An 11,694-nucleotide genomic window follows, 5' to 3' on the forward strand; every position below is an offset into this window, starting at 1 on the left:
ATCCTCTCGGCCAATACATGCCAGTTCCAGAATATTCGAGCAAGCCACATCTTGCCATAACGTGTCAGCTGAGATGAGACGAGTTACGTTCCACATCAAGAGATAATCTATGAAGGAAATGGCCCAATAGTAACTGGTTTTCGTCCCATTGGAGACGGATGTCGCTACCAATGCACTGCGGCTATGGATCAGCGAAAGATATCTAGAGGTCTGGGCATCATAGCTACAAGTGTGTCTTATACGCCCGGGGAACAGGAAAGGCAGACCCAAACTCAAAAGAAAAACACTTAAATCCATACTTCATACTCTGATCTGCCTTAGAATGGAGAAAAGATCCACGTCACGCTTTCTGCACAAGTTTCCCCATGTCAATACACAATTGCACTTGTCGAATCACAGTCATGGTCATTAGATTTAGGTGGTCATAACGAAACATCTGCATCTCATTCAAGCTCAACGTTGAGCCAACAAATTGATCACCTACGTCGTAGCATTCCAAGGTTCTTCCCAGTCACATCCTGGAGGTGTCCCAGGCGACCTTTGGAGGGGTTCCCTTTCCAACCGATCCCTACAAATGAGCCCCCTCCGCTCCTGCCCGGAAATTCTTGGCACAGAATTGAAACCTGTACTTATTTCGGTGTTAAAAGACCACAGGCGACTGCCCAAAGAAAAAATTAGGCTTATGCTCGTGTGGAGTCCTTAGCATAATCTGACAACCGTTGGTCTCGTTTCGCGAAGCTCTGTTTTTAACTTCAAACCCCAGAGTTGGCACACCTAAATCACACGATCGCGTAAAAAAAGGTTAAAATTAGTCTAATGACCCCGGGGTATCCATCCCTTGTATACCTTAGTCCCTTGTTGTGGGTCCCCCTGGTAAAAGCGGGCATCCCTTGGACTTGTGGAATTCAGCAAAGCACATACTCCTTCAAGGCTCACACTCCCTTCCTGAGGTCAATAATGAAGACACCCTACCCAAATCCCTTTAGGACGTGGACCTCCGAGGGCATAAATCCCGGCATTCGGCCATGACCTTCCACCGTCACCTAACCTAACGCCTACACGAACTTGTACAGAAAACTAGCGACAATCTATACACACGCGACCTGTTTGAATTCGAGCACTACAGCTCCCCACATCAAATGGGACGCCCAACAGTACTCGCAGACACATTCGTCATTGAGCCCAAGTCAAACTTCGATCCGCGAACGAGCATTCACAGCGTAGACGATGGATCTCCGAACCCAGCGCAAGGAAGCACGATTCAGCTCTTCGAGAGCGAACCTTCACCCGAAGAACAACAATGGAGACCTGGCGTGTGCGACTGGCTGGTCTTCATCTGTATCGTCATCCTGGCGATGATGGATGCATTTGACGCGGCTGTTTTGATACCCGTCTTGCCGGTATGTGTCGCCTCGACCGATCTCCCAATGGCGACACTAATGCAGTATACAGGAACTAGCTAATTCATTCGACGAACCACTCGCAAACGCCCTCTGGGTGAATACAGCCTACCTGGTCTTCAGTGCTGGAAGCCAACTCTTCTTCACAATGATGTGCGAAGTCTTCAGCCACGGTCCTGTCTGGATCGTTGCTGTCGTATTCACCACGATCGGTACTGGGATATGCAGCGGGGCGATGAGCCTTACCGAGCTTATCATTGGTCGTTTGGTCCAGGGTATCGGTGGCGGAGGCGCAATGAGTCTCTGTTTCGTGATAATGGCCGAATCAGCACCCGAGTCTATCCACTCGCGGTATTCATGTTATATTATGCTCACGCGTCTGATTGGAACTATCGTTGGACCGATCATTGGTGGGTTATTCGTTGATTTCGCGCATTGGACATGGGCGTTTTACTTCAACTTTATTTTCTGTGCTTTGAGTCTCCTCGTTATTCCATTCGCCGTTGATCTGCGTGTGTCGAAGAATATCCCGCTTCGCAAGCTGCGAATTCTCGACTGGTCTGGTGCTACGATGGCATTTCTTGGCCCGGGTATTATTCTTGTTGGATTGAATTGGGCCGGGAGTGTATACCGGTGGAATGAGTGGCAGACAATGATGCCGATTGCTGTAGGAGTTGCAATCTTCATCGCGATGGTGTTTTATGAATCGAATGGGGCTCTGCATCCGCAGTTTGGTGTGCGTGTGTTTAGGACGAGGGCTACGGTTATGACTTATGTGGGATGCTTCCTTCATGGCTTTGTGGTGAGTTTTGGGTTAGTGTTCATATGGGAGGAAGTAGCTAACCTTCTTCTCAGATTTACTGCCAGCTGCAGTTCTTGACTTTTTATTTTATGTCGACAAAATACTTCAGCACTGCCCTTTCTGGTGTCTCATTATTCGCAATCACTGGTATCGCCATCATACCAGCCGCCCTGGTGGGCATCATCCTGGCTCGGGAGTCGCAGTGCTCCAAATGGATCATTTCCGGAGGCTGGCTCCTAATTGTCCTCGCATCGGGATGCTCCATTCTCCTCGATAGCACAACTCCGACCATTGGGTGGGTGTTCTTATTCTTTTCGGCTGGACTGGGTCATGGCCTTTTGCTGTCAAGCTACAACATTCGCATCCATAATATCCCCAAGGAGGAAGGGATTTCCTTGCCAACAAAACCAACCACCATCGCAAACTTGATGCGCGCCTGGGGAATGGCTTTTGCGATTCCAGTTGGTGGAGTCATCTTTTTGAACCGCCTTGGCTATGAGCTTCATAGTATTGGTCTGAAATATGACCTTATCAATACAGCCAAAGGATATATTATCTTGATGGATCAGGTACGAATGGCGGAAGGTCAGAGAGAAGCGGTCCAGGATGCTTCCGCAATGGCGCTACAAGTGGTGTGGGAGGTCATCACGTGTGTCGCTGCTCTAGGTGGCCTTTCGTCTGCCTTTTTGTGGAAAAAAAAGGAATAAAATATGATCAAGAATAGTAAATTGAATATTTGCCATCTCAACGCTTTGAAGCACAGAGTTTGACATCAGGGAGCGTAAAGTCGTCCAAAATAATAACATAGAGTGCCTCAAGACAATACTGGGGTATTTAGGCTAAAAAGAAGTGTGTCAGGCCAGGGTCCAAGTCTCATGTCAGCGAGCACTGATCCCACCGCCTCGTCTGCTTACCAGATTCAGGTACTGGGGGGTGGCTTCTTCATGCTCAACCGTAAAAGTTCCTGCTCCTTTAGCTCCTCCTGGGTCTTCAGACGGTCGGGCTTCACAAACTCGCGTCCACCCTTAATCTTCCAACCGGTCAGTCGGTCTTGGCCGAGATCGTGAAGGGTCTTCTTCTCAACAATGCTGTATTGGCTTGGGTCATTGCGGTCAAAGTTGAAGGGCTCGTTCAGAGAGACAGGTGGGTTTGTGATGATGCGTGGAATTCTCAAGCTATTGATGGAAGCCGAGTGCACCATAAGTGGGTGAAGAAGAACCACATCTCCCACGTTACCGGTCATCTCATGGAACTCATGACAGTCCTGGATGATAGAATCGTAGAAGTCAAGCTTGTGAGGGTCCTGGCCACTGCCTCGGGGAACCATATACGGAGACACGCCCTCGGGATGATCATACTATCGGCGAAATCAGATGAAACATATTGATTAGTAGTAAATTACACTTACAAGGTACCGAGCCACGGATTTGATCGAGTCGGAGCAGACCATGGTGCCACCCGCATGCTCTTGGATGTCGGTAAACAAAGGGATGACCAGCAACCCCTGCTCAGGGGAATCGAGGAAATGAGTAAAGAAGTCACCATCAGCATGCCATCCATCCAGCTCAGTTGGCCTGGGCACTTTGCCCTCGGACTCGGCCGTGCCAAGATTGACGATAAACGCGTCGTTCCAGGTAGCTGAATGCGCCATCATACGGTTCTCACCGCCGAGAAGTTGACACATAGCAGCCCATGCTTTGGGCGCAAAAGTCTTGACAGGCTCACACTTGTGGTCGGGCATGTGAATGCGTTCGGCAGCCCATGTTGACTTGTCATTAGGCGAGTACCCAAGTCGTATCCAAACGTCGGCGGTCCACTGGGCAGCTTTGGCCCGGGAGAAGCAGCCGGGTATGCGAACGAATCCATGTCGCATGAAATGGTCAATCTGCTCCTGGGTGAGGTTCCAATCCATTTTGGGAGGGGGTCTTGTAAATCTGAACAAAGACAACATACTGGGATGGGGGTCGACAGTTGACACGTCGCTCCCGAGATCGAGCTGACCAAGCACTGGTTCACGATAGGATGTAACGTAGGGTATGCAGAAGCGAACAGGGATCAAGAATAGATGCAAAGATGAGATTCAGGCTAAATCACCATACTCACAGAGAGGAAGGTCCGTGGCAGCTCTCTGCTCCTCCCCGCTACACACAAATTGGCTTCTCCTTCCTTTCATCAAACGCAGGCTGATTCCAAGAGTCGCTGTAGTTGACAGCAAGTGCGACCTCAACCTTCATTAAATTGTGGAACGCATCATAGATGTTATGACCGACGAACATCAACAAGTGATATCCGTGCCTGCACTCAGATAGACGATCCAATCTCGATCTTCAGTCTGGGCTTGTCAGAAACTACAGTCAAACATTGATAACTTGAAATATTTCTGAGGCCAGGCACTCTCCCCGTTAATCTGATAAGCAACGGATCAGGCGCATTTCGGTCTCATCAACCGAAAATTTCTGCGAGGGAGGGCCTAGTTATCCAGATGGGCCTACACACTTGATTCTTGAGTTCTTCCTCGACATCTATCTGAGTTTCAACTTAGACCTCTTTTTGACCTCCATGTATTCCCTTGTTAAAACGTATCTTTTTGAATAGCTTCAAAATATGTCCGGCCAGATCAGTCATGGACGAGGGCAGCCTCCGCATCAGCCTCAGCCACCGCCACAGCCGCAGTCGCAATTGAAATAAGATGTCTTACTCAGATTCTCTGCCATGAAGGGACCCCAATTCTCGTATCCTCTTATAGTGTTGTGTTTATCTTCATATGGCAATATCGAGCCTCAAAAGGTTAAACGTGAGTGTTGCACCGCCGAGCTCTAGCCCATCTAGGTGAGGCGAACAATCATAGCTCCTGCTCATGTTCGGCTACGCAGAAGATCCTCAGCTTTCCCCTGACCAGCTAAGCCTTGTCTAAAACTGCACTAAATATAGAGTAGCCAGTGGGAAATCGGGAATCTAAACATCCCAGCACTTACCTGTTTCCTGATTTGGTAGCACACAACAGCAACGGAGTCACGCCTTCCCAGTCAACTCTCCTGCCCAAAGCCCCCAAGGCTGTGTTGATACTCTGTTCCATCTGACTTTTTGGAACTTTGCACATCTCACTGTCAGTACTTAAAAGAACTCCATCATCTCCCCTTTCTCTCCTTGCTCTCCTTGCTCCCCAGTTTTTACTATAACTTTCATCATCCTCAACATGCGTTTCTTCCTATCTACCATTGCTCTTATGAGCGTGGTCTCCTCTCTAATTGCTGCTCCGACAGCCAGGGCCCCTGACGCGGGCGAGGAGCTGCCCGATGGACTCCCTTATCCAAGCCCGGGTGAACTCAAGGTCATCGAACAAAACGCCCACGGAACCCTGCCCAACGGTCCCGCTCCACCTGTTATCAGCAACAGAGGTATTCTCAACCTGAAGCTGATCGCGTTCAACGAACTCTTCGAGGTGGCTTTTTTCAGCGAGCTTATCGCCAATATCACCGAGAATGTGGAGGGATATCGCTTCACTGATGACGACGATCGTACTGAGACCCTCTCCTGGCTAAAGGTTATTCTTGCTGTAAGTTTTGTGAATCATGGCGCCTATCCTGAGACCCTGGTCCTGACTCCCCTTTCTAGCAAGAAGAGCTACACGCAATTCGCGCAAACAACGCCCTGAGCAGCTTCGGCGTGAAGCCCATCGAGCCCTGCCACTACAAATTCCCGGTCCAAGACTTCGACTCCGCCATCGCACTTGCTATGACCTTCACCGATGTCGTCCTCGGCACCCTACAAGATGTCGTCGAGACCTTTGCGATCGGCAAAGATGTGGACCTCGCACGGGAGATCGCCTCCGTCATCGGTCAAGAAGGCGAGCAACAAGGATGGTTCCGAGTCATGCAAGGCAAGGTTCCCAGCGAGTTGCCGTTCCTCACCACCAGCGACATCAACTTCGCCTTTACTGCGATCCAGAGCTTCGTCGTGCCCGGCACTTGTCCAAATATACTCGAGATCGGATTACGCACCTATGAGACTTTAAACATCATCACGCCCCCGGTCGCCCAAAGCAAGAATCTCACTTTTTCGTTTTCGGATACCCGTAATGAAACTTCTCATCCGCTGTGGATGACTTATATCAATCAGCAGAATCTGCCTATTGTCGAAGCTCTCCGTGTGGTGTCGCGGGAGGGTGACCTAGTCAAGGCGGAGGCTCTCTTCCCATACGACGATAACGAGATGAATGGGCTCACGATTGCGACCGTTACCCTTAGCGAGGGACCATTTGGAGATGCGAATGCCGTGGCCAAGTGGACTCTCGCAGGACCTGGTCTGATCGTTATTAATTGAGCCTTGATGCTCTACTTAAAGGAATGGACGGAGTGGCACCCTATTATTAACGTGAGAAATGACTTTCACGACTAAGCACGGAGTGCGCTACCAATTACAAATTACGAAAAGAAACTTTCAGTCAGAAAAGACACTGTCATTTCCTAACTCAATAATCCTAATAATCCTACACTATACAAACGCCCCTCAACATTCCCTCTTTTCCAGAAAGGCGGGTTATATACACGCTTACAGGTTACCTTGACCAGCGTTCTCGGTAACACTCGAGACAACGGAAGTGTAAGCAGTAGCAGTAGCAATGTTCTTGCCCTCAAAGTCAGAGAGGAAGCCGGTATCGCTCTGGGAGAAAGTGCCAGACGATCCGAATCCGTTGACCTGGCAGACACGGCCAAGGTAGGTGCTGCACACCTCGTTCTCGGTGGTGCTGGGGGCAGTGAAGAGGGAGCCGTCAATGGGGGACTCGGCAATGGTGTCGATGTTCTGGAAGACATTGCCCTCGGCGAGGACGTAGCCGCCGGTGCCGATCTCGAAGGCGTGGCCGGTGTTGTCGTACCAGTAGTTGTTGACCTGTTAGGAGTTAGAGGGGATTTTGATTTGGGTTCGTCGTGGTGGGTGATGCTTACGGCGTGCAGGAGGGTGTTGCCCTGAACCTTGGGGGAACGACCGCTGGTGTGGTAGATGTAGTTGCCCTTCAGGGTGACAAGGTCGCTGTCACCGTCGAGGTAGATGGCCCAGTAGTGGTAGGTGTCGCAGGTAGCGGACCAGGTGGAGACACCGTTAATGAAGTTGTTGGAAATGGTCACGCGCTTGGAGGCCTCGGTACCCAGGACGATGTGCTGACGACCGATGCGAGCAGTCTATGATTGTTAGGAGGGGTTGTGATCAATGGGAACGAGGATGCGTACAGTAACGTGGTCAATCCAGACCATATCAGAGTCGTCGATGGTAATGGCATCACCACCCCAGACGTACTCGGCGTTGATATCAGTGATAGCAATGTTCCTGTGAGATTGTTAGGGGGGGGGACCTTGCTCAGATGCTTGAGATCGACGTACTGGATGATAATGTTCGAGGCACCGCTGACAATGCGAAGACCCTTACCCTGGATGACACCAGCGGAGCCCTCACCGAGAATGGTCTTGTCAGAGGCGACAGTCATACCCAGGATACCGGCGTTATCGCTGTCGGTGGTTAGGTTCGGCTCCTTTGTATGACATGGGGACAACACTCACTAGGAAACGGAGACGGAGGGCGCATCAGGCTCGTAGTTGGTGCACCAGTCGTTCTGGTTGATGGCGACCTGGCAGCCGGAGGCAGTACCCCAAGGAGCACAACCGGTGGAGGTGGTAGTACCTTCGGTGCCACGGAAGTCGAAGGTCTTGGTCAGGACAATAACACGAGCCTCATCATCGGCGAGGTAGGAGACCAGCTCATCGGTGGTGGTAGGATAGACGGCAGTAGCAGAGCCACCACCGGTCACGCCCTTGGCGAAACCCTCAGCGGCACCGGAGACGCTGACGGCAGCAGCATGGGCAACAAAAGCTGCGAGGAGAGCGGTGTACTTCATATTGAATAGAAGAGACCGGATGAGTATGAGAAGGTGAGTGTGAAGAAGCTAGTGACGGGCATGTTCGACATCTTAAATAGCCATCAGCAGGATCAAGCTCCTAGCCAGCCATAGGATAAAACCATGGAAGCTCTTGGCTCCACCCCTTGGAACGAGTCTAGTTTCTCTTCTGGATCCCAGCTATCACCGGGTGTGCATTATGATACACCCCCTTCTGAGGCTAACCTTGGCGACCAACCCCAGGGGAGGAGGCATATCCACAGCGCAGAGTAGTGGGGGACTAGGGCTTCGGAAGATGTGAGCAAGCCACACGTGCGCGCGGGCAAGTAATTCCACAAACTAGAAATTGATTAAGGTATAGCCTTGGAAGCGCCCCGGGAGGTTAAAGGGTGAGTTCGGTGCTTGAAGATGTTTCACCATCGTACATCGTAGCCCCACTATACCACTTTAAGTAGTTTGATCCATCTGGGCCTTATTGCCGGTCGGGCGTTTAACTTGGAGGAGGCGTGCTCCGAAGTCAGCTAGGTCCTCACTTTAATTTAGAAAAGCATTGCCATATTGTTTTGCCGGAGTGTCTCCGAATCCCATGGTCCAAGGGCCCCAGAATGATCTGGATTGTTGAGACGGAGTGACTGGGGAATGAATTACTCCGTCTTGGCATCACAGAGTTAAGAAGATATGCAGAGCCAAGACACCGGGGAAACTGGCAAGGAAATAGACTATGCAGATCCTCAAAGTAACGTTAGCAGTTTCTGCATCAATAATCTTAGACCACGCCGTGAACACGGTTATGGCTCTCCCAGACGATCATGGATCCTTGTTTATCCTACCGTTACAGCATTAGTGTTGGTCAGTGCCAACTGTTCCTGTTGCCAAGTTTCCACAGTGAGGCTCCTGACTTGTTGAACATTTCATTTCCGTCGGCGTCCGCAGAAAACCCCATCACTCTCTGGAAGGTCATCGCGCTCCACTCTGGGTCTCGGCGAATCGGCCCGGAGAGTTGATATTCGGCATAGCGCGAACTCAGGTACGGATCAGCAAGACCGACGCCATCTAAATCGTCGATAGCGAGCTCAACATGGCAGGAGGCCGACCGACAATTTCTCAACATGCGCTATAATATAGTGCCCAGCAGCTGCTTATTGCTGTGGAACCAGTATCAGGCAAAAAGAAATAACCAAAAATCAAAATTGACGAAGAATAAGGTAAGGGATGCAAATTCTCAGCATGGGTACAATAATTAATATGGCGCTATCTATTACATGATGCGTGTTGTACAGCGAGACACACCGTCATCACTTTTCTTTATCACCTCTCGGCTCAATTTACATGATAACCGGCAGGTTGCGCTCCAAGTAGCCACGCCACTCAGGGAGAGTACGCTGCCACTTGGTACCGGAAGTCTTCTGAAGATCCTCGATGGCACTGGCGTACTTGATGAGGGTGGGCTCGGAGAAGGCGGTGTTCATGATCGCAAGACCGTACGGCATGCCGGACACGTGCTCGGTACCGGCAGGCACGGTGATAACGGGGTAACCGGCCTGAGCGGCGATCTGAATACTCTGGGCAACATCCGGAGGCACAAGGAGGCCGTCAAGGGTGCCATTGTTCCACTTCAGGGCGGCGTCGATACCCTCCTCGCGAGTGGTGCGCTGGCAGAAGGCCAGGGCCTCCCAGTAGGTCTCGTTCATAAGACCCTTGCTCTCCATGGAGGCGATGAGACCATCCTGGCCAGAGCCGAAGGCAGGGTGGATGCCGGGAAGGCCACCCTCGGAGCCATAGTTGTCGATGTTCCACTGCACAAGGTCCTCGACGGTCTTGATATTGGTGTTGTTGACCTCGGCGAGGTAGTCGCGCAGGTTGTTGTAGAAGTCAACTTTGATGTAGGAGTACTCTGACTCGTTGGTGTAACCACGGGTGGTACCGTAGTCCCAGTTCCAGCCGTCGGGAGAGACAATCTCCTTGTAGTGGGGAAGCTCGGTACCGTTGATAATGGTGGCACCGGCAGACTTGATGAGAGTCAGAAGCTCCTCCAGCTGGGCAATCTGATCGGCATCACCAAGAGCCCAGAATGAATTCCAGGGCAGACCGAACACGGCACCCTTGAGAGCATCCTTCTTAGCAAGGAACTGGGTGTAACCGCCCTTGGGAGTTTTGCCCTTCTGAGCAAGAGTGTAGTTGTCACGGGAGTCAACACCGTAGATAGCATCAAGGGTGTAGACAGCATCACGAACAGTCTTTCCAAAGGTTCCAATAGTGTCCTGATGCAGAGACTCGGGAATTACACCGGAGCGAGAGGTCAGACCAACAGTGGGCTTGATTCCAACAATAGAATTGCGCTGGGCAGGGTTGATGACACTGCCATCAGTCTCAGTACCAATGGCAATAGGGATCAGGTTAGCACCCACGGCAACACCGGGTCCAGTACTGCTACCACCGGGGTTCACGGTGAAGTTGTAGGCACTACGGCACTGGCCACCACGAGCACTGAAGCCCTCGGAGTAGTTGTTTGAACGCATGTCGGCCCACTCACTCAAAGCACCCTTACCCAGAAGCAGGGCTCCGGCCTTACGAAGACCGTGCACGACGTGAGAATCGCGGGGAACAACGTTACCAAGCAAAGCCCAGCAACCGGCAGTGGTCTCCATGCGATCCTTACTGGCGATGTTGTCCTTGACAATAAAGGGAATACCATGGAGAGGACCACGAACCTTACCCCGGGCACGCTCCTCATCCAGCTTCTGGGCAATAGTGAAAGCATCCGGGTTGAATTGCAGGATGGCACTATGAGTCCGTCAGTATTTTGGAAAAATACATAATCCATATCAACTTTGTGAACTTACTTTAGATAAGGCTGGGTCTGGTAGATGCGATCAAGGTAGCATTCGAGCAGCTGAACGCTGTTAAAGGAGCCATTGGTCAGGCGTTCCTGAATGTCATCGACACTAGCCTCCTCCAGCTTGAAGCCGTGGCAGTGACGCATAGGAAACAGGGAGGCACCGGGGGATCCCAGACGAGGGAAGTCGAAGGCATAGGGATCGGTAAGGATCTGAGAAGCGACGAGGGTATCGTTATCCCTGGCCGAGCTGGCAATGACCGAGCCGGCCAGAGCCAATCCGCTCACGATGGTCTGCAACAAGGGCGACATGATGTGAAATTGAGGTAAAGATTGAACCCCACCAAAAACCCATGTGGCAGGGACGATCTTTTCGGGGGAATCGGAATCTCATATACACCGGACCTTCGCCTAAGACAAAGGGCGGGCCGGGTGTGACCCGAACTACCTTGACTAATCGAAGAATGTAAACGGCCTTGAGGCTTTTAGGAAGGCCCACCTTCACCTTCGCATACAGGAAAAGCAACAACACTAGCTTCCCATTTGTATACTTAGTGTAGAATGAGCCGGCACACGCGGAAGCTCCACGGTGAATGTATGCTTATGAAAATGACCCCCCGTGACCCCCCGAACTCCTCTCTGCCATTTACAGGCGTCATCTAACGCCCGTCGGCACCAACTTCGCCTCCGAGCCAGTATCAATCGCGGGACTAGCGCGATCAGAGGAGCAGTCAAGTTAACCTCCTGCCTTAAAGAGCGCCCGAAG

General features: G+C 51.3%; 5 protein-coding genes across 5 annotated transcripts; 2 read left to right on the top strand and 3 right to left on the bottom strand.

The window, feature by feature from the left end:
* Window positions 1-1,139: 1,139 nt before the first annotated feature.
* Window positions 1,140-2,909, top strand: N7443_002558 (uncharacterized protein; the record flags this gene model as incomplete). Its single annotated transcript, XM_056882614.1, has 3 exons — window positions 1,140-1,400; window positions 1,453-2,202; window positions 2,256-2,909. The coding sequence occupies 3 exons, from the start codon at window positions 1,140-1,142 to the stop codon at window positions 2,907-2,909; spliced, it is 1,665 nt and encodes a 554-aa protein (XP_056744455.1).
* A 212-nt stretch (window positions 2,910-3,121) lies between these two features.
* Window positions 3,122-4,114, bottom strand: N7443_002559 (uncharacterized protein; the record flags this gene model as incomplete). The annotated part of the gene is made up of 2 exons (XM_056882615.1): window positions 3,122-3,559; window positions 3,611-4,114. 2 exons carry the CDS (start codon window positions 4,112-4,114, stop codon window positions 3,122-3,124), a joined length of 942 nt encoding a protein of 313 aa, XP_056744456.1.
* Window positions 4,115-5,398: 1,284 nt separating this feature from the next.
* N7443_002560 (putative sexual development protein (LsdA)) lies at window positions 5,399-6,525 on the top strand (the record flags this gene model as incomplete). Its single annotated transcript, XM_056882616.1, has 2 exons — window positions 5,399-5,758; window positions 5,818-6,525. 2 exons carry the CDS (start codon window positions 5,399-5,401, stop codon window positions 6,523-6,525), a joined length of 1,068 nt encoding a protein of 355 aa, XP_056744457.1.
* Window positions 6,526-6,753: 228 nt separating this feature from the next.
* Window positions 6,754-8,092, bottom strand: N7443_002561 (polysaccharide lyase family 1 protein; the record flags this gene model as incomplete). The annotated part of the gene is made up of 5 exons (XM_056882617.1): window positions 6,754-7,092; window positions 7,149-7,382; window positions 7,431-7,527; window positions 7,581-7,706; window positions 7,758-8,092. 5 exons carry the CDS (start codon window positions 8,090-8,092, stop codon window positions 6,754-6,756), a joined length of 1,131 nt encoding a protein of 376 aa, XP_056744458.1.
* A 1,325-nt stretch (window positions 8,093-9,417) lies between these two features.
* N7443_002562 (putative amidase) lies at window positions 9,418-11,240 on the bottom strand (the record flags this gene model as incomplete). Its single annotated transcript, XM_056882618.1, has 2 exons — window positions 9,418-10,876; window positions 10,936-11,240. 2 exons carry the CDS (start codon window positions 11,238-11,240, stop codon window positions 9,418-9,420), a joined length of 1,764 nt encoding a protein of 587 aa, XP_056744459.1.
* Between the last annotated feature and the right edge of the window lie 454 nt (window positions 11,241-11,694).

Source organism: Penicillium atrosanguineum (genome assembly GCF_028827265.1).
Source record: "Penicillium atrosanguineum strain IBT 20685 chromosome Unknown utg000002l_segment0_segment0, whole genome shotgun sequence".
Classification (NCBI taxonomy): Eukaryota; Fungi; Ascomycota; class Eurotiomycetes; order Eurotiales; family Aspergillaceae; genus Penicillium; species Penicillium atrosanguineum.